This window comes from Mauremys reevesii, linkage group 13 (genome assembly GCF_016161935.1).
Source record: "Mauremys reevesii isolate NIE-2019 linkage group 13, ASM1616193v1, whole genome shotgun sequence".
NCBI classification, from domain to species: domain Eukaryota; kingdom Metazoa; phylum Chordata; order Testudines; family Geoemydidae; genus Mauremys; species Mauremys reevesii.
Window position 1 is genome coordinate 48,515,343 of NC_052635.1, and position 17,303 is coordinate 48,532,645.

A 17,303-nucleotide genomic window follows, 5' to 3' on the forward strand; every position below is an offset into this window, starting at 1 on the left:
GGACGTGGTTTAGCGGGCGCTGGCCAGTAGCTGGAACACTGGCTGCTCCCAACAGCCAAGGGGAAGCAGAGGGGCCGACTCTTTGGAGCTCAGCTACCAGTACGGCTCCAAGTGCTTCTTGAGCCGACAGGTGCGTCCCGCGGGCTGAGCTGGGCAGAGCCAATTGGCTCAGATCCCCTTGGAGACACGTTGAGGTTCTGCTGTTGATCTCCCAGCCCATGGGCCTCACAGGGCCAGCTCTGACTCTCCTGCCAAGGCAGACGGGACAGTGGGTTCTCCTTCGCCGGGGCAGTCTGATTAGGGCTAGGGGTGCAGCCCCCTTGCTCAGCGGGGATCTTTGTGGCAGCCTTCAGCCCTGCCAAAGTCAAGTCCCCCAAGCCCTTCGAACAGGCCTGGGTCCGCCATGGGCAGGGGTTTGCTGCTGGCAACTCATAACCGGTCAGTTCCTGTGTCCCATGTGTGGGGAGCACACAGGGTCCTCGGCAGGCCAAACAATGGACTCTCCCAGGATTTCCTGGCTGCGGTGGAAGAGGAAGCACCATTTAGCATGTTGCCTGGTATTGTCTGATATCTGTATGATCATAGGACCTCGGAGCCCCCATCATGGACCGCAGTCCTGCGGTGCTAGGGGCTGTACAAACAGAACACAAGCTGCTCCCTGCCACGAGAGCTGACAACCTGCCTGCCACTCGTGGGGATTGTCTCAGGTCACCTTAGGCTTCCCCAAATGCCGCAGGGCGACGTCCATGTCCATACACCAGTCCCTCTGGTGGAAACGGACCCTCCCCACCCCCGCCATCCTCTCCAGCATGGGGATGCAGAGAGCCCGCCCGGAGCTGCTGTGGCGCAGTCCAGTTCCATGTGTTGTTGTGACCGGAGGGGACGTGAACGGGCACCTCTTCAGCGAGAGCGCTTGCTTCTGCTTCACCAGTAGAACCAGAGTCTGCTCCAAGCTAAGAAACCGGAGCACCATCAACGCAGCTCTCTAGCAAGGCTATTGAGTGATAACAGCACCAGCCAATGGAAACCAAAGCTAGAAGTTTACATCATCAAAGCCAACTGTCACTGGCTGCTGTGGGGGACGAGGGCTGGACAGTGTTACCGTGATGCAGTTGAAAGGTGCTGAGGCATCAGTCTTCCCCACGGCCCAAGTCCTGGCGTAAGCAGGGCTGGCTCCAGCTTTTTTGCCACCCCAAGCAAAGGGAGGAAAAAAAAGGACCTCCCTGTTGCCTGGTGCTGACACCTGCTCCGGACACCAGACAAAGACATGTAATCTGTGCGCCTCCGCTCTGCACTCAGCTCCCCAGCTGTGCACTCAGGTGACCGCCGGTAGCTGGCTGGGTATGCAGGTCTCCAGCCTGTGCATGACATAGGTGGGACGGTGTGTGTAGATCAGACACTCAGTTGCACACCTGGGTAATCTGGGACCGTGCCTCTGGAATGGGCCCCGCACACGGATCACCACCTGGCTACTGCCCCTCCCCATGGGGCTATGGGGAAGGATTTATGGGGGTCACTCCCTGCTTTAGCCTCCCCTTCCCCCAGCTCTGACGGCACAGGGGCGAGTTATGTGAAAGTGCCCTCTCCTTGCCCTCTCCGGCGGTGTCAGTCCTGGCTTTGTTATTACGCAAACGCTCCCGCACTCCCGGAGCAGTGTGTGCGAGAGCAAACAGCCTGTTGATTTACGGCTGCTCCACACCTTGCCTCATTGTTGACTCTGGACTTTAAATTACTTGACAATGTGCACAGGGACAGAGCTGCCAAACTTGGTGTGACCTCAGAGCCCCAAGAGCTCGCCTGGAGCCCAGGCGTGTGCCCAAAGCCTGTGCCGTGTCCCTGTGACACGGACACGTCTGCCTGCAGCAGATGCTGCTTCCGTGTCCAATGTGGCCTGGAGCAAGTCAGTCTCTGGCTGTGCCTCAGTTTCCCCACCTGAGACGTGGGGATAAGGAGATGTGGACGTTCACCTGCCATGCTCCATAACATGGGGTGACAACACCCTCCCTCTCCGAGAAGCTGAATTCATTAAGGGCTGTGAAAGGACTCTGCTACTGGGTGGCTACAGGGATGGGTGCAGCATCTGCTACGCCCATCCCAGCGCTCCCAGGCTTTTGGTTCAGCCAAACTGCTCCACTTCCCCTGACCTGGGAGAGTGGGAACTGCGCTCAGCCCTTGGCGGGATCACTGTATGCAAGTGAGCCCGTCCCTGCGCTAGCCCAGGGCCTGCGATCATGTTAGCGCCATTGCGCAGTGCCCCATCATGCCTTTCGCTACTGCAGTCTCAGCAGCAGAGCGGATTCCTCCTGTCCCCTCCCAGACATGAGGCGGGAGCATTGCTAGCACAGGGGCAGCTGCTTTCCAGCCCGGAGGCTGCTGCAGTGGAGCTGTGGTTGAGTGATTTCCACAAGCCGTAGGGAGTTAGTGCACCCCGGGCCCAGCCCAAACCAGGGACGCGTCAGTGCAGGGGGGCGTTGCTAAGGGGGTTGCTAAGGGATCAGTTCTAGGCCCCACGCCATTCAGCATTTTCCTCAGTTACCTCCCTCCCAGGTATTGCAGGGCTGGTTAATCTGGTGGGGGGGAGCCAGGGGCTGGAAGTGAGAGGTTCCAATCAGGTGTAAGGCACAAACTGTTAACAGTGCAGGCAGCGAGCAACCACTGGACCAAACTCCCCAGGGAAACGTGGAGTCTCCTTCTCTTGGTGCTTCTCGTGCAGGCTGGAGCCTTTCTGGGAGGTCTTTAGTCAAACACAGGTGATTGGGCTCAGCACTGGGGGGCCGGGAGAAATTCGGTGGCCTCTGAGCTACAGGAGGTCAGACTGGAAGATCTAAGGGTCTCTTTTGGCCTCAAGGTCTATGACTCTATGAAATCACAGTCCTTGGGTTCCTGTGTCCAACCTGCGGCAGTTTGGGGGGACCCAGGCTGCTCCCGCTGCCCCAGTTCTCAGACACTGAGCCGTCCATCCTGATGGGCCACGAGGGGCACGCTCGGCAATGCACGGAGCACATTCAGCCAGCGATTCTCCCGCTCACCAGGACGCAGCAGCCCCTGAGATGTGCCATGCACAGAAACACCCCCGGGGGAGCTGCAAACCCCAGCTCCTCCGAAGAAACCTGCATAAGAAGCAAGATCATGAATCACCCTGGCCCCCACCTGTCTGGGGGCCAGCGGTGGCCATGGCAGGCTGTCCGGGAGCCGCAGCAGCTTGCTGTCAGCCTGCCCACTGTGTGCTACAGAAGATGCTGGGTCCCTTCCGAGCTCTCACTTCCTGGTTCGCAGGCGGGCCAGAGCAGATACCTGATACCCACGGATTGTGCAATGGAATGAAGAGGGAGCGCGAGCGACTCTCCCGTTCTCTATAAATCACCTGGGAACCAGTCCCCTCCCTCCCCAGCTGCAGCCCCACCTGTGGGAAAGCTTAAAGCCCAGCCTGGGTAGGTCCGGACAGTCGGCGCCGGCTCCCCATAGGACCATGGTGAAGTCCAGCAGCATCGTCCTCCTGGTGGGGCTCCTGGCTCTCTGGGCCGAGCTGCCGTCTGCATCTGGCCAGAACATTACCAGTGAGTAGGAACGCCGCGCCCCCGCCCACGTCCCGCCTATGTACGCAGCCCTTCGGCTGGAGGGACCCCCCAGGGGAGGGGGTCTTGTGCAGCGAGAGCCAGGATGGAGCCAGGACCTGGCCCCACATTCGGGTGAGCCAGGGCCTCTCACCATTAACAATGTCCTCGGGGACAGGGGATACATTCGCTGCCCTCCTGGCCCACCGCCTGGCCCTCTCCCTGGGACCAGTGTGACCGTGGCTACACCGTGGGCCTTTCCCGTTTCAGAGAAAGCGGGCGTGTGCCCAGACACAGTGGTGGAGGCGGCTAACTGCACAGAGGAATGCCAGGCCGACAGCGACTGCGAGGAGAACCTCAAGTGCTGCCAGACGGGCTGCGGATGGTCCTGTCAGATCCCCAACGGTAACGCGCCCCCTTAGGGCTCCTGCCTGTCGCCCGGCCCACTGTATCCCCGCCGCTGCCCTGCCCAGGGGCTCCTGGCTGGGAGCACTTTGAACTGGGCTCCATCTTGCATGCCAGGTGTGTGGAGCGGCCAGGACGTGCTGAAGTAGCAGGTGGCGCGGGCGGGGGGTGTGAAGGGAGCAAGTGACGTCTCTTCGACACGCAGGGATTGCCGTCTGCAGGTCAGCTCCACCGCGCTGGGCTTCTGGTCAGAACCGACAATGCACCTGTACGAAGTGGTGGTACCCGCAGGCCCCAGGTGCAGGGAGGGCCCCCACCATGCCAGGCGCTGCACGGTTCCTGAGCTGGGGCCCCGGGTGGGGGCTGCGCCGGGCGCTGCACGGTTCCTGAGCTGGGGCCCCGGGTGGGGGCTGCGCCGGGCGCTGCACGGTTCCTGAGCTGGGGCCCCGGGTGGGGGCTGCGCCGGGCGCTGCACGGTTCCTGAGCTGGGGCCCGAGTGGGGGCTGCGCCGGGCGCTGTACAGTTCCTGAGCTGGGGCCCCGGGTGGGGGCTGCGCCGGGCGCTGCACGGTTCCTGAGCTGGGGCCCCGGGTGGGGGCTGCGCCGGGCGCTGCACGGTTCCTGAGCTGGGGCCCCGGGTGGGAGCTGCTCCAGGTAGCTAATGTAACACCGATTTTTAAAAAAGGCTCCAGAGGTGATCCTAGCAATTACAGGCCAGGGACTCTAACTTCAGTACCGGGCAAATTGGTTGAAACTATAGTAAAGAACAGAATTGTTGGACACATAGATGAACATGATTTAGTGAGGAAGAGTCAACATGGATTTTGTAAGGGGAAATCAGACCTCACCAATCTACTACAATAATTTGAGGGCGTCAAGAAACATGTGGAAACGAGATGATCCAGTGGATATAGTGTGTTTAGATTTTCAGAAAGCTTTTGACAAGGGTCCCTCCCCAAAGGCTCTTAAGCAAAGTAGGCTGTCATGGGATAAGCGGGAAGGTCCTCTCATGGACCAGTAACTGGTTAAAGACAGGAGACAAAGGATGGGAATAAATGGTCAGTTTTCACAGTGGAGAGGTAAATAGTGGGGTCCCCCAGGGCTCTGTACTGGGACCGGTGCTGTTCATCATGTTCATAAATGAATTGGAAAAACAGTAAGGTGGCAAAGTTTGTAGATGATACAAAATTCCTGAAGAGAGTGAAGTCGAAAGCAGACTGCGAAGAGCTACAAAGGGATCTCTCAAAAAGTGGCAGATGAAATTCAGTGTTGATAAATGCAAAGTAATGCATGCACATTGGAAAACATAATCCCAACTATACATAACAATGATGGGGCCTGAATTAGCTGTTACCACTCAATGTGCAGCGGCAGTCAAAAAAGTGAACAATGTTAGGATCCATTCGGAAAGGGATAGATAATAAGACAGTAAATATCATGATGCCACTATATAAATCCCTGGTTCGCCCACATCTTGACTCCTGCGTGCAGTTCTGGTCACCCCCTCTTAAAAAAGAGAGATTAAAACTGGAAAATGTTCAGAAAACGGCAACAAAAATGATTGGGGGGATAGAACAGCTTCAGCGTATGAGAGATTACAAAGCCTGGGACCGTTCAGCTCGGAAAAGAGATGACTAGGGGGGCTATGATAGAGATCTATAAAATCGTTACTGGGGTGGAGAAAGTGAAGTGTTATTTACCTTTTCATATAACACAAGAACCAGGATCATCCAATGAAATGAACAGGCAGCAGGTTTAAAACAAACACAAGGAAGTGTTTCATGGATATGAGTCAGCAGTGTGCCCTTGTTGCCAAGAAGGCCAATGGCATATTGGGCTGCATTAGTAGGAGCATTGCCAGCAGATTGAAGGACGTGATTATTCCCCTCTACTCGGCACTGGTGAGGCCACACCTGGAGTATTGCATCCAGTTTTGATCCCCACACTACAGAAGGGATGTGGACAAATTGGAAAGAGTCCAGTGGAGGGCAACAAAAATGATTAGGGGGCTGGGACACTGACTTATGAGGAGGGGCTGAGGGAACTGGGATTGTTTAGTCTGGAGATGAAAAGAGTGAGGGGGGATTTGATAGCAGCCTTCAACTACCTGAAGGGGGGTTCCAGAGGCTGGAGCTTGGCTGTTCTCAGTGGTGGCAGATGACAGAACAAGGGTCTCAAGTTGCAGTGGGGGAGAGCTAGGTTGGATATTAAGAAACGCTATTTCACTAGGAGGGTGGTGAAGCACTGGAATGGGTTATCTAGGGAGGTGGTGGAATCTCCTTCCTTAGAGGTTTTTAAGGTCAGGCTTGACAAAGCCCTGGCTGGGATGATTTAGTTGGGGATTGGTCCTGCTTTGAGCAGGGGGTTGGACTAGATGATCTCCTGAGGTCCCTTCCAACCCTGATATTCTATGATCCTATGAGAGCAATGCCTGAAGGCGAGGAATTGCCATGAGCCAAGAGGGATCAGGATGGTCCCTTCTGACATTAAAGTCAATGAGTCTGTAAGAAAGGGAACACTCAAGCTACTTGCCATACTAGGGAAAGCGTCTGCCTGGGGATAATCCCCAGAGAGAGGGGAGTCCTGCCTAGGGGCCAGCAGGGACATGGAATGGGCTGTGATGCTTATAAGAAGCACACCGGATCTTTTCCAGGGGAAAAGGCAACACACCATGTTTACTGAGCATGAGTGAGGAGCTGAGCTCTGTCGGTCCGATCGATGCGCTGAGGCTTTGCAGGACTGAACCCAGAGTTCTATGGCAAAACACACCAGCTTTAGACTTGTCAATTCCCACCTTAGTCTATGGATTTTGCAATCCTGGGATCGTTAGTCCTTAAGTGGAGTTCATCTTGGGGTTTTCCGCTGTTATCTCTTATTTGTTGTCTTGCCCTGGGGGTGTTTGCCTCACCTCTGAGGTTGTGGATGCTGCTAACTCGTTTAGCATCAGATACAATGGATGTTTTCTGATTGTTTCCTGCTCTCTCTCCAAGTCTCTCACTTCTTCTTGACCAGCTGGACATTTGGGATGGCTTTCACACTCATCCTGAACCATGCACACATCCTTTACTCACCCCCAAACAATTGCACAGAGAATGTCAGACAGGATTACATTTTAGAAAGGGTTATATGGTTACTAAAGGGATTACACAAGAACCTTACACAACTTCATTTGCAATGCAGATATGAAACAAGACCTTATAGCAAATACTGTAATGAAAACATCCTAAAACAAAAGGTGACCAGAATCAGCCATAAGGACTGTTCTGGTCTGTTCCTGCCTTAACATCAGTTCAGACACGGGCAGCCTGGCTGATGTGTTTCTACCAATGACCCCTTAGGCCATTGCTTTCTACTATTCAAAAAGGGTGGCTGGCAGGATATGGTCAAATCATACAGCACTACATGCTACATTATTATATCCTTCCTTCTAAATTATCCAAAATACAAACATCAAATCCTACTACTGCATATCCCCCTTTTGACCCCTCAAGAACAATTCTTGACTGGGCCATATTTTATACAATTGTTTCCTAGCAATATACTGAGAGACAATTTGAGCTTGTGGTTGTAATTTAACAAACATTCTCTTTGTCCAACAGCACATACAACACATTCCTAGCAAGCAAACACAGGACAATATTAACACAACTAGCAATGGGTGGAACATAACAGACATGCCCTTAAATGTACCAGTGCTAGGCTGTCAGCTCTTTTTCAGACTTAGCAATTTTTAGCATGTCTCTATTTGCATGTAATATTTGAATGACACACTTCCCTGTATCCCTCTGAGTCTGTTGTAAAAACTGAGCCACCTTGTTTCTGACAACAAGTGATCAGTTAGATCATGCCAATCCAGGCCACGGGTAACAGAGAAATTAACCGGGGTAGCTGTTATAAGGCTCTGTGCTTCTTCTCTCTTTGGTACATAATACATACAATTGCTAGTATATAATACACGGGCATCACATCTACATTCACCCACTGGGGGTTGGCTAATACTTGCATCCTCCCAAAATACTGTTTCCCAGGATGTAACACATACACGTTGTCCGATGTACAAAACACGTCACATTTTCTAGTTCATCCCATACACATGTTCCCAATGATGTGTCCTTGCTGCATGGTTCTGTGGTGACAGGTAGGAACAAGCACACCCATTTCTGAGGGCTCCACTCCATACACCCTCGGGTGTCCAATAGTTTCTCCTCTTTCCCAGCCCACTGACCCATAACCCGGGGTAGCCAAAAGGATCCCATGGTCAATTTTGGAAGCTGGCTCACTTTCCATATTTCTGTCTCCACAGACTGTTGGTGAGCAATTTTAACAATAATTTCACCTAATAACAAATCAGGCTTAACCATGCTGGAAACATACCGTAATGCCTCCATTCATATTTGTAGGTGTCAAACAATTGTTTTATAAGATGCGTTAATACCCGAACATTCCCAGATATCACCCAAAACATTTCGAGTGCAAGTGATGCATCTCAGTACATCCTGTGGCCAAGGCAGTTTTATTCCCTAACACTATTTGTTGTTATACAGCAGCCAGGAGGTGGGGTTTTGCCACCGCCACATATTCCATGTTGCTTTTAGGTTTCCCAGACCTATTTGTACCAAGTCCACAGTAGTATCTGCCTGTTTGTGAATGAGACTCTCATGCAGTTGTGACAAGGAACTTAACTTATTCTTAATTACCTCCAGATCCATAGTATTTATAATCCCTGCTCCAAAACCAATCCCTCCTAATATGGTGTTTGCTACCTGAGGATGTTTCCCTGTTAAAGAGACTGGTATGTCTTGACCTCCACCCTTCTGCAACGTTGGCTTCTGTATATACAGTTAAAATGCTTGTTCATCCTTTTCTGCCTAATGCAGTGGGGGGGGGGTTGGGTTTATTTATAGCACAATACACAACAATGCTAGCAACAAAACAAACAACACAAGATAAAACACAAAACACAATTTTTGTCGCGACAGTAGATCCATGGTATTCTGAGTTGCTCTTCAGCTGGTACCAGCTTCTCCTGATTTTATGAAAGACAAAAAGAACATGTTTCTACCCCTTTTGGGGTGGCAGGTTATTGCTTAAAATATCCCTTCCTTCTACAAACAGGCTTGCTGATTGCAGGCAAAACAGAGGAATTACCCCCATACTTTCCTGGGCTTTTGTTCTATAGGCAAGCCAGGTTTCAATGGCTTCTACCTTTTAAGGGTTTAGGGAAAATTATCCCACTGCTCAGTTATTACATTCATGGGGTGATGTACCTCAGTTTCCCTTCTTATACAGCAGACCAAGTTTATAATGTTTTTTCTGCTGTTTATTCACAGGTAATAGCTGAGAAGCATCATTACCATATGACCTTAAAGTTTTTTTGTTTTTTTTTCAAAAATCATACACACTATACATTGTTACAGGGGGGTACTTATTAACATTAAATTTATCCCAGTGTTTAATATTAACAATAATATTAGCATCAAATCTATTAAAGGTATCTTGTTATACCATGAATTATAGCCTTGGGTTTTGGTGAATTAAAAGGTAGGCGTGCCATGTGTATAAGCAGACCCCCTGTTGTACCTGTCTTCAGATTTCAGCACTGCATACTGCATTCTTCTACTTAGGGTTAACCTGTCCCTCTCTTATTCTTAGGTTTGACTCCTTTTTCCGCCTTCCTCTGGAGGGTCAGAATTTGAGCCTTTTGGTTTCAGGTAGTTTGTTTGCAAACCAAGTAATGTCCTTTATCTGCAGCTCCTTTGTGCTGCCATTATGGGCAGTTCTTTCCTTCCTCTAGGTAATTTGCACTAACACAGACGCTTTCTGGTTTGCTTTTGGATCCAAAGGCATCAGCAGAGCTGAGAGACTCTGTCTTAAAGGGACACAATCAACTTCCACCAGAGTTTTGATTTCTTTCCACTTTCAATTCCTGCTTCCAAAACACCCAGTGATCTGAAAAAGAAAACACACCTATGGTGGCTCCCTTTGGGGCCCTAAGAGGATTTTAATTCAGTAGTTTGCATTGCATTTTACCCCTTCTGCAATATACACGACACACGTCCTGGAAAAATGCACATTCCTTCCATAGTTTAATGTCTATAACTTTATATTAGTCATATCCATTTGTACATAAGGCGTAACTGTTTCTTTTGTGTGCCGAGAGTTTTCATGTACCTTTATCAAAGTGACAGTCTGATTACACAGAGCCGCCTTAAAGCTCCGTGTTCCTAACGCTGCGTTGTTGGTTTTGTGCACCTCACCCCTGCGGTTGCTCCAGAGGGGCACTGTCTTTTGTCATTTCTTATTCTTTTACTACAGCTCTTATCTGCTATTTTGTTACCAAACAACAAGTCCAGACTCTCTTCCCATGCTCCTGGGCTTCACTGCCCTGCTGCAGCCACAGCTTTGGTCTTTGAAAAGATATTGAACGTTATAAAGCATTGAGGTACCTTAAGAGTTAAATGCTAAACACCAAAGACAAACACCACCAGTTATCTGCATGTGGCAAAAAGTCGGTCAGTTTTGCTACTTTGAATGAAAGATTCAAATGGATTTTTAGTGGGATTATTTAAAAATAAAACAAACCCTACAAACCAAGAGTTTTACAAGCCAGGGAGTGTTGATGTAGATCCTTAAAACCTCACCTATTTGCACAATAGATTTACACACTCACACAGGTACATACACACTCTTTTCTTAACATCCTCTTCCACTGCTTTCATTTTCACACAGCTGTACACAGACCACAGCTTCGGTTATACACTTAGGGGCAGCTAAGTTCCAATAGAAACTCCTCATGTTCTTTTAGCAAATTTGACTGAATTGTTCATAGTCAAATGATTTAAATCAGATTGTCTCTTTGCCTGGCTTATTTACAGACATTCCTCTGGAAAAGGGCCCATTTCCCCTTCAGAATGGCTGCAAAGAAACCAAGAATTCTCTTTCTCTAACACTTTTCCTTTTTAACACGTTCACAAAGTTTAACTGCTTAATTCCCCCGCAGCCTCTGCAGAGTTAACTTCTCACTCTCTTTCCTTCAATCACTTGCTTATCTCCCAAACGGACACCTCTCTCAGCCCAGATTCCACCATTCCCAGTATTGTCCCAGGGATCTGAATTCCTGCTCCTTCCCTTACTCCTGCCACTCAGGGCTCCCAGCCTGTTTTCAAATCTCTTTATCTGTTGCCTGCCTGCTTGTCTGGGCCTGATCCTGCTTTCCTCCCTGAACCGTCCCTTCCCATGGGCACAGGCTTTGTCCAACTAACCATTTAGCAAGGAGGGGGGCTCCTCAACTAGCCCCCACCCCTCGTGGTCTCTTTCCTTAAATATTTCTCTCGAATCTGTGAAATTACAACAACATCTCACACTCCTATATCCTTCAGCGTGAGGTCTTACAGAAACCTACTCCTTATGTGCCCACACTTGTGCTGGGATGTACACAACACACAAAGTCGACACCCTCTAAAAACTGCCTGACAGAGCAGGAGGAGGAACGCTAAGTCCCCTACTTTGGGGGCTTGATCCTGCTACGACAAGGGTATATTCACCTATGCAATTTTTTCCCTGACAGATGGGTGGGAGTGAGGACTCTAATCCTCCCCCTTATGGCCCAGCACCTCTACGACCGGGGGGCTGTATACCTAGACAGTTTGTATATATCTTATCTGTATCGTTTTCCCCGACAGATGGGTTGGAGCGAGGACTCTAATACTTCCCCTATTGTCCGGCACTTCTGTGACCAGGGGTACACACACCTGACTGATTGATCACTTGACATGGATGGGATACCTTGTAGCAGTAATTTCAACAATCACAGTGCATGTTGTGATGAAGTGGGACTGTTCTTAATGTTTCCTCTGAATACTGTGTGGGTGCCTCAGTTTCCCCTATGCATTTCTTAAGCCTCCACTGTGCATAAATGGACAACACTTTGTATCCTGGCAACAAACGGCCAGGGCCTTCCCCCTTGCAAGGGAATAGCTAAAGGTGAACAAAGAGGTCAGGTGACCTCCTGGTCCAGGAAAGAGACAAAGCCCAGAGGAGGGGGTTTCAGTTTGGAGCTGGCTGGGGACGGGAAGTGAGGGCAGACGCGGGTGTCTGCCTCGCTGGGCCCCAGAATGGACCTGGCTGAGGGGTCCTGTTCTCTGTACCTACAAGCTCTGTTTTAGACCCTGTTCCTGTCATCTAATAAACCTCTGTGTTACTGGCCGGCTGAGAGTCACGTCTGACTGCGAAGTGGGGGTGCAGGACTCTCTGGCTTCCTCAGGACCCCGCCTGGGCGGACTCGCTGGGGGAAGTGCACGGAGGGGCAGAGGATGCTGAATGCTCTAAGGTCAGACCCAGGAGTTGAAGCCGTGGGAGCTTCTTGCCCTGAAGACAGTCTGCTCCAAGGGAGAGGAGGCTTCCCAAAGTCCTGACTGGCTTTGTGGGGAGCAGTTCCAGAGCATCGCCCGGGGACTCTGTGACACGTCTTCCCCCTTTCGCAATTCTCCACCCAAAAAGTTATGCTTATAAGAAGCACACGAGATCTTTTTTGGGGAAAAGACAATACACTGCATTTATTGAAAATACAACAGTTAGCATATGCATTCAGTCACACCACACACACACGTCCTCCAGATGGTCTTATAGCTACCAGCAGCTGGGCTTGCTGCTTATTAGTCCTTAAGTGAAGTTAATCTTGGGGTTTTCCGCTGTTATCTCTGATTTGTTGTCTCGCCTTCAGCCCCGGTGTAAGTTGACAGGCGAGTGCTCCGTCTCCGGGGAACTGGATTCCCTACAGCGACAGGAGCACCCCTGGCGGCCGTGTGGCTGGGCATTGTCACTCAGGCGGCACAGCAGCATCACAGCAGCGTTTTGTGTAGACAGGCCCTGAGCGCTCCAGGCCTGACCCTAAGCACAGGCATGTGCTCCCAGGGCTGGCTCCGTGCACAGGCGCTGGGGCCGCTCACCAGCAAGGCAGGGGCACAGAAGGAGGCCGATTGGACAGAGCCCCTGAGCCAGGTTGTGCCCCTGGGGTGCAGACACTTTCCTTTTAGAGCAGCGAGTCCCACTCCTGATCCTGAGCCCAGGGGCCAGGGACCCTCACGCGAAACTCATACTGTCTCCTGCCCTTCCAGAGAAACCTGGCTCGTGCCCAGTGGTGCAAGGTGGAATCCCCTTACTGGGCCTGTGCAAGAACCAGTGCAAAGTGGACTCGCAATGCCAAGGGACCATGAAGTGCTGCATGAACGGCTGTCGCAAGCTGGCGTGTGTCCGCCCAAATTTTTAAAGGTGAGCGTAGCAGTTCCTGGGGTGCGGGGTGGGTAGCACAGCCCCCGTGTGCGCTCCTGGGGGGCGGGGTGGGTAGCACAGCCCCCGTGTGCGCTCCTCGGGGTGGGGATGGCACAGCCCCGTGCGCTCCTGGGGCGGGGTGGGTGGCACAGCCCCATGTGCGCTCCTGGGGGCGGTGGGTGGCACAGCCCCATGTGCGCTCCTGGGGCGGGGTGGTGGCACAGCCCCGTGCGCTCCTGGGGGCAGGGTGGGTGGCACAGCCCCGTGTGCGCTCCTCGGGGTGGGGTGGCACAGCCCCTGTGCGCTCCTGGGGTGGCACAGCCCTGTGTGCTCCTAGGGGCAGGGTAGATAGCACAGCCCCTGTGTGAGCTCCTGGGGGTGGGGTAGCACAGCCCCGTGCGCTCCTGGCGGGGTGGGGGAGATAGCACAGCCCCCATGTGCGCTCCTGGGGGGCGGGGTGGGTAGCACAGCCCCCGTGTGCGCTCCTCGGGGGGTGGGGGGGTGGCACAGCCCCCGTGCGCTCCGGGGGGGGTGGGGGGATGGCACAGCCCCTGTGCGCTCCGGTGGGGTGGCACAGCCCCTGTGTGCTCCTAGGGGCAGGGTAGATAGCACAGCCCCTGTGTGAGCTCCTGGGGTGGGGTGGGTAGCACAGCCCCGTGCGCTCCTGGGGGTGGGGTAGATAGCACAGCCCCATGTGCGCTCCTGGGGGCAGTGTGGAGTGGGGTGGTTAGTGGTCCTCTAATTTTTCCCACCCACGTGCGGAATGAATTTTGTTATGTGACACGTCCCCCCATCTTGGTGCACAGAACAAAATTCATGTGGCAGAGGTGGGGCCGAGGGGTTCGGAGTGTGGGCGGGGGCTCAGGGCTGGGGCAGAAGGTTGGGGGTACGGGGTGAGGGCTCTGGGGTGGGGCCAGCGGTGAGGGGCTTGGGGTGCGGGAGGGGGCTATGGTGGGGAGAGAGAACTCCCCCCAGCTCCCTCTCCCCACAGCAACACCTGGGCTGTGCGGGGAGAGGTCCCTTTGTCTGCCACGGCAGCTCCAGGGCTGGGGCTGCAGGATAGGCGCCCCTCCCCCAGCAGGGTTTCTGCCAGGGGAGGGGTGCCGTGGCAGGTCCGGACCGGGGCTGGGTTTGGCCTGGTGGAGGGACACCTTAGCCGTGGCTGGGTTTGGGCCTGGCTGGGCCGCCCCGGCTGTGGCTGGGCTTGGCCTGGGGTAGGGGTGCCCGGGCTGGTCTGGGTGCCCCAGCTGTAGCAGAGTGGGGGCCGGGGGAGGGGCGCCCCGGCTGTGGCTGGCTTTGGGCTGGGGTAGGTTGGGGCTGGGGGAGGGGCATCCCTCCCCAGGCCGTGCCAGGTCCTGACCTGCTGCATGGCCACCCGGTGGCAGGGCACCCCACGCCCTATCTCCCGTGCGTAGGTCTCATGGCCAGGCACTGCGGGACCTCCTTTCTCACTGCACAGCTATGCGAGACGCCCAGATGCCATGAGGATGGGCAGACAGCCAGACCTGGAGGGAGATCTGCTCCCTTGTGCCCCCTCAGGTAGTCAGTGGCATTTGCCCCATGGGGCTGGCCTGTCACTGGGGCATTGCAGAGCCAGGACAATAGAGGCTGAGCCGGAGAACAAGGATCTCCCCAGTCCCGACCTAGCGCAGGGCGTCCCTGTGAGCAGGGCTGATCCTGCCAGCCCACCTCGCCCTCATGAGATCGCCACCGGCCCCAGGGCTCAGCGTGGGCCCAGACTTCCAGCAGGGCTCTCCTACGCTGAGTAGGGCACGTCAGCGGCCCCAGGACCCAGCCTGCAGGGCTGGTAGTGCCCAGGAGGCGATTCACTGTCAGCACCATCCTTGCACCCAGCGCTGATGGGGTGGGCAGGGAGTCCTGCTCACAGCCTGCTCCCTGCCGCCTCATTGCATGACTTTCCCTTTGCAGATGCCTCCTAGCTCTGCCCATCACCAGGCAAAGGGGGAGCAGCGCTCGAAAACGCCTGTCGCTCTGCCCACGACTCCCAGTGCCCCAGCGTGGAGCTGTCCTGCTCCCCAGCTCCCTGCCCAGGGCTCTCACGGACCAGCACATCCAGACTCCAGGCTCTCCCCGACCCCAATAAAACAGCCTTGCCCTGCAGCTCTGGTGGTCGTGTCTGTATCTTCTCCAGCTCTTTGGGCCAGGTAGCTGGCCAGCTCTGGTCCCGGTACACCTGCCTCGCCCATAGGGCTAGGCACCCAGCTGGGCTCCAGTCCTGCACCCCTGCCTCACCACAGACATTGCACGTGTCCAAACCTCTGCTCACCAGCTCAGTCTGCACCCTGCAAATGGCTTGCAAGGTGGGTGCACGCCCAGTCCACAGCCACGCTCAGTTGCAGCTGTGTGTGCACAACCCAGGGCTGGGGCTCAGAAAGTGCCCCGTGGTGCCCTCCTGGTCCTGCCAGGCTGGGACAGGGCAGTTGGGCACCTTGCTCTCCCCCACACACCGAGTCTGTCCAGCCCCTTCCTGCGCTGTAACCTCCCTCCGGCCCCTGGGCTCTTCCCGGCTGTAAGACATGGGGCACCGCAGGCTGGGACGGCCTGGGCAGAGGCTCTTTGCACCCCTCATGCAAATGCGTTTCACGGAGTGCAGTGGCCTTGAAGTGACGCAGCAAAGAATCCAGCCTTGCAGCCAGCTCGGCAAGGCCTGGCCCTGGCCCACTGCCCGGCTGGGTGACTCCCCACGGCCAGGGGCTGGGCCAGGCCGACACATCCCTGAACCGCTCTTTGCAAGGCCCCGCTGGGCTGTCTGGGTCTCTGCCTCAGGCCGGGGCAGCTACCCAGGGCACCTCACGCGCCTCATTCCCATCATCCCGGAACTCACCCCCTGCCCCTCCGGGACAGCGGGCGGCTCCGCCTGCACACACTGAACGCGCAGTTCGGCTGCTGGGGCCAGCAAACAGGCAGGGAGCGAGGCGCCCGGGCAGAGGGCCAGGGACGCAGCCAGGCAGGGCGAGTAGCACCTATGCCAAAGGAATGAGGAAACCCGAACCCCTCCCACCATTGCCGGCCCTGCCTCTCGCACTGCCCTGGGGCCCAGCCCTCTCGGCAGCCAGGCCTGGCCCCAGAGGCGGCAGGGCTGGATTCTGGCTCAGCAGGAGCACCCCAGGGATGCTGCCGGAAGCCCAGGTTCCCCCAGGAGCAGGGCTGGTCGTTCCCTCCCCTGCTGGGCTCTGCCCGTGTGATTCCCCGGGGGCTGGCTCTCAGGCCCAGCCATGGTACACGTAGCCAAGCTGGCTTGGTGCCCACATGCCTCCCTGTGCCCAGGAACCGTTTGCAGGGAGAGGTGACACCTGCTGCTCATTCCCTCGTTCTACGGGGACCCGTCCAAGCTGTCCGGACGCCTCTTCCCTGCCGCCAGGACGGGGGTCGCACTGCTTGGGATACAGGGGCCCAGACCACATGGGGAAAGGGCTCCCCAGGCCTCAGAGCACAGGGATGGAGACAACGCTGGCACCAGCAAGGGCCACATCCAGAGGGCTGGGCACTGCCAGGGCCAGGCAGCAGGTCCCCCCTTGCCAGGCTGGCCTCAGTGGGTCTGACTCCCAGCCAAGGGCTGAGCTGTGGGACCCACCTGGCCCTTCTCAGGCACATGCCCAGGTCCTGCCCCCCCCATCCCTGAGCACAGATCCCCCACAGGCCCCGCCGAGGCAGGGGAGTCGTTCCCGTCTCTGCAGGGGACGGGACGCCGTCTCTGAAGCACGTCTGGGGCTCAGTGCTAAGGGGATCTGGTGGCCTGGCTCTGAGCCCGGGGGAGCTCAGTGCCGCTGTTGTGTGGTGGAGGAGCCCAGCACCCTGCCTGACCATGCCCCAGCGGGAGAGTGTCCCAGGTGGGCTGGCAGCGCTGCATGCAGCATTGTTCTCCGGTTAATGTTTGTTGAAACCGAGCCCCAAGCACCAGGAGAGGCCGGGCCTCCTTGCTGAAGCAAACACTGGTCTCCTCTCTCCCTGGGATCAGAAGCCCCAGCCCCTGGGAGCCTGGACCCTGGCACGGCAGGATGCGTGGGCGCTTCCCCCATCCCACTCCACTGGCGTCTCCACCAGGCAGCTCAGC

At 55.1% G+C, this 17,303-nt stretch overlaps 1 protein-coding gene across 1 annotated transcript; it reads left to right on the plus strand.

Moving 5' to 3' along the window:
- The first annotated feature begins 3,336 nt into the window (after window positions 1-3,336).
- Window positions 3,337-15,349, plus strand: LOC120380401 (waprin-Phi1-like). The gene is made up of 4 exons (XM_039498134.1): window positions 3,337-3,557; window positions 3,825-3,959; window positions 13,075-13,228; window positions 15,158-15,349. The coding sequence occupies exons 1-3, from the start codon at window positions 3,470-3,472 to the stop codon at window positions 13,224-13,226; spliced, it is 375 nt and encodes a 124-aa protein (XP_039354068.1). The 5' UTR covers window positions 3,337-3,469; the 3' UTR covers window positions 13,227-13,228; window positions 15,158-15,349.
- The last annotated feature ends 1,954 nt before the right edge of the window (window positions 15,350-17,303 follow it).

Coding starts and splice junctions, on each gene's coding strand:
- LOC120380401 (XM_039498134.1), top strand. CDS start 3,470: ATGGTGAAGTCCAGCAGCATCGTCCTCCTGGTGGGGCTCCTGGCTCTC. Junction 3,558..3,824: donor ATCTGGCCAGAACATTACCA/GTGAGTAGGAAC, acceptor TTCCCGTTTCAG/AGAAAGCGGGCGTGTGCCCA. Junction 3,960..13,074: donor GTCCTGTCAGATCCCCAACG/GTAACGCGCCCC, acceptor CTGCCCTTCCAG/AGAAACCTGGCTCGTGCCCA.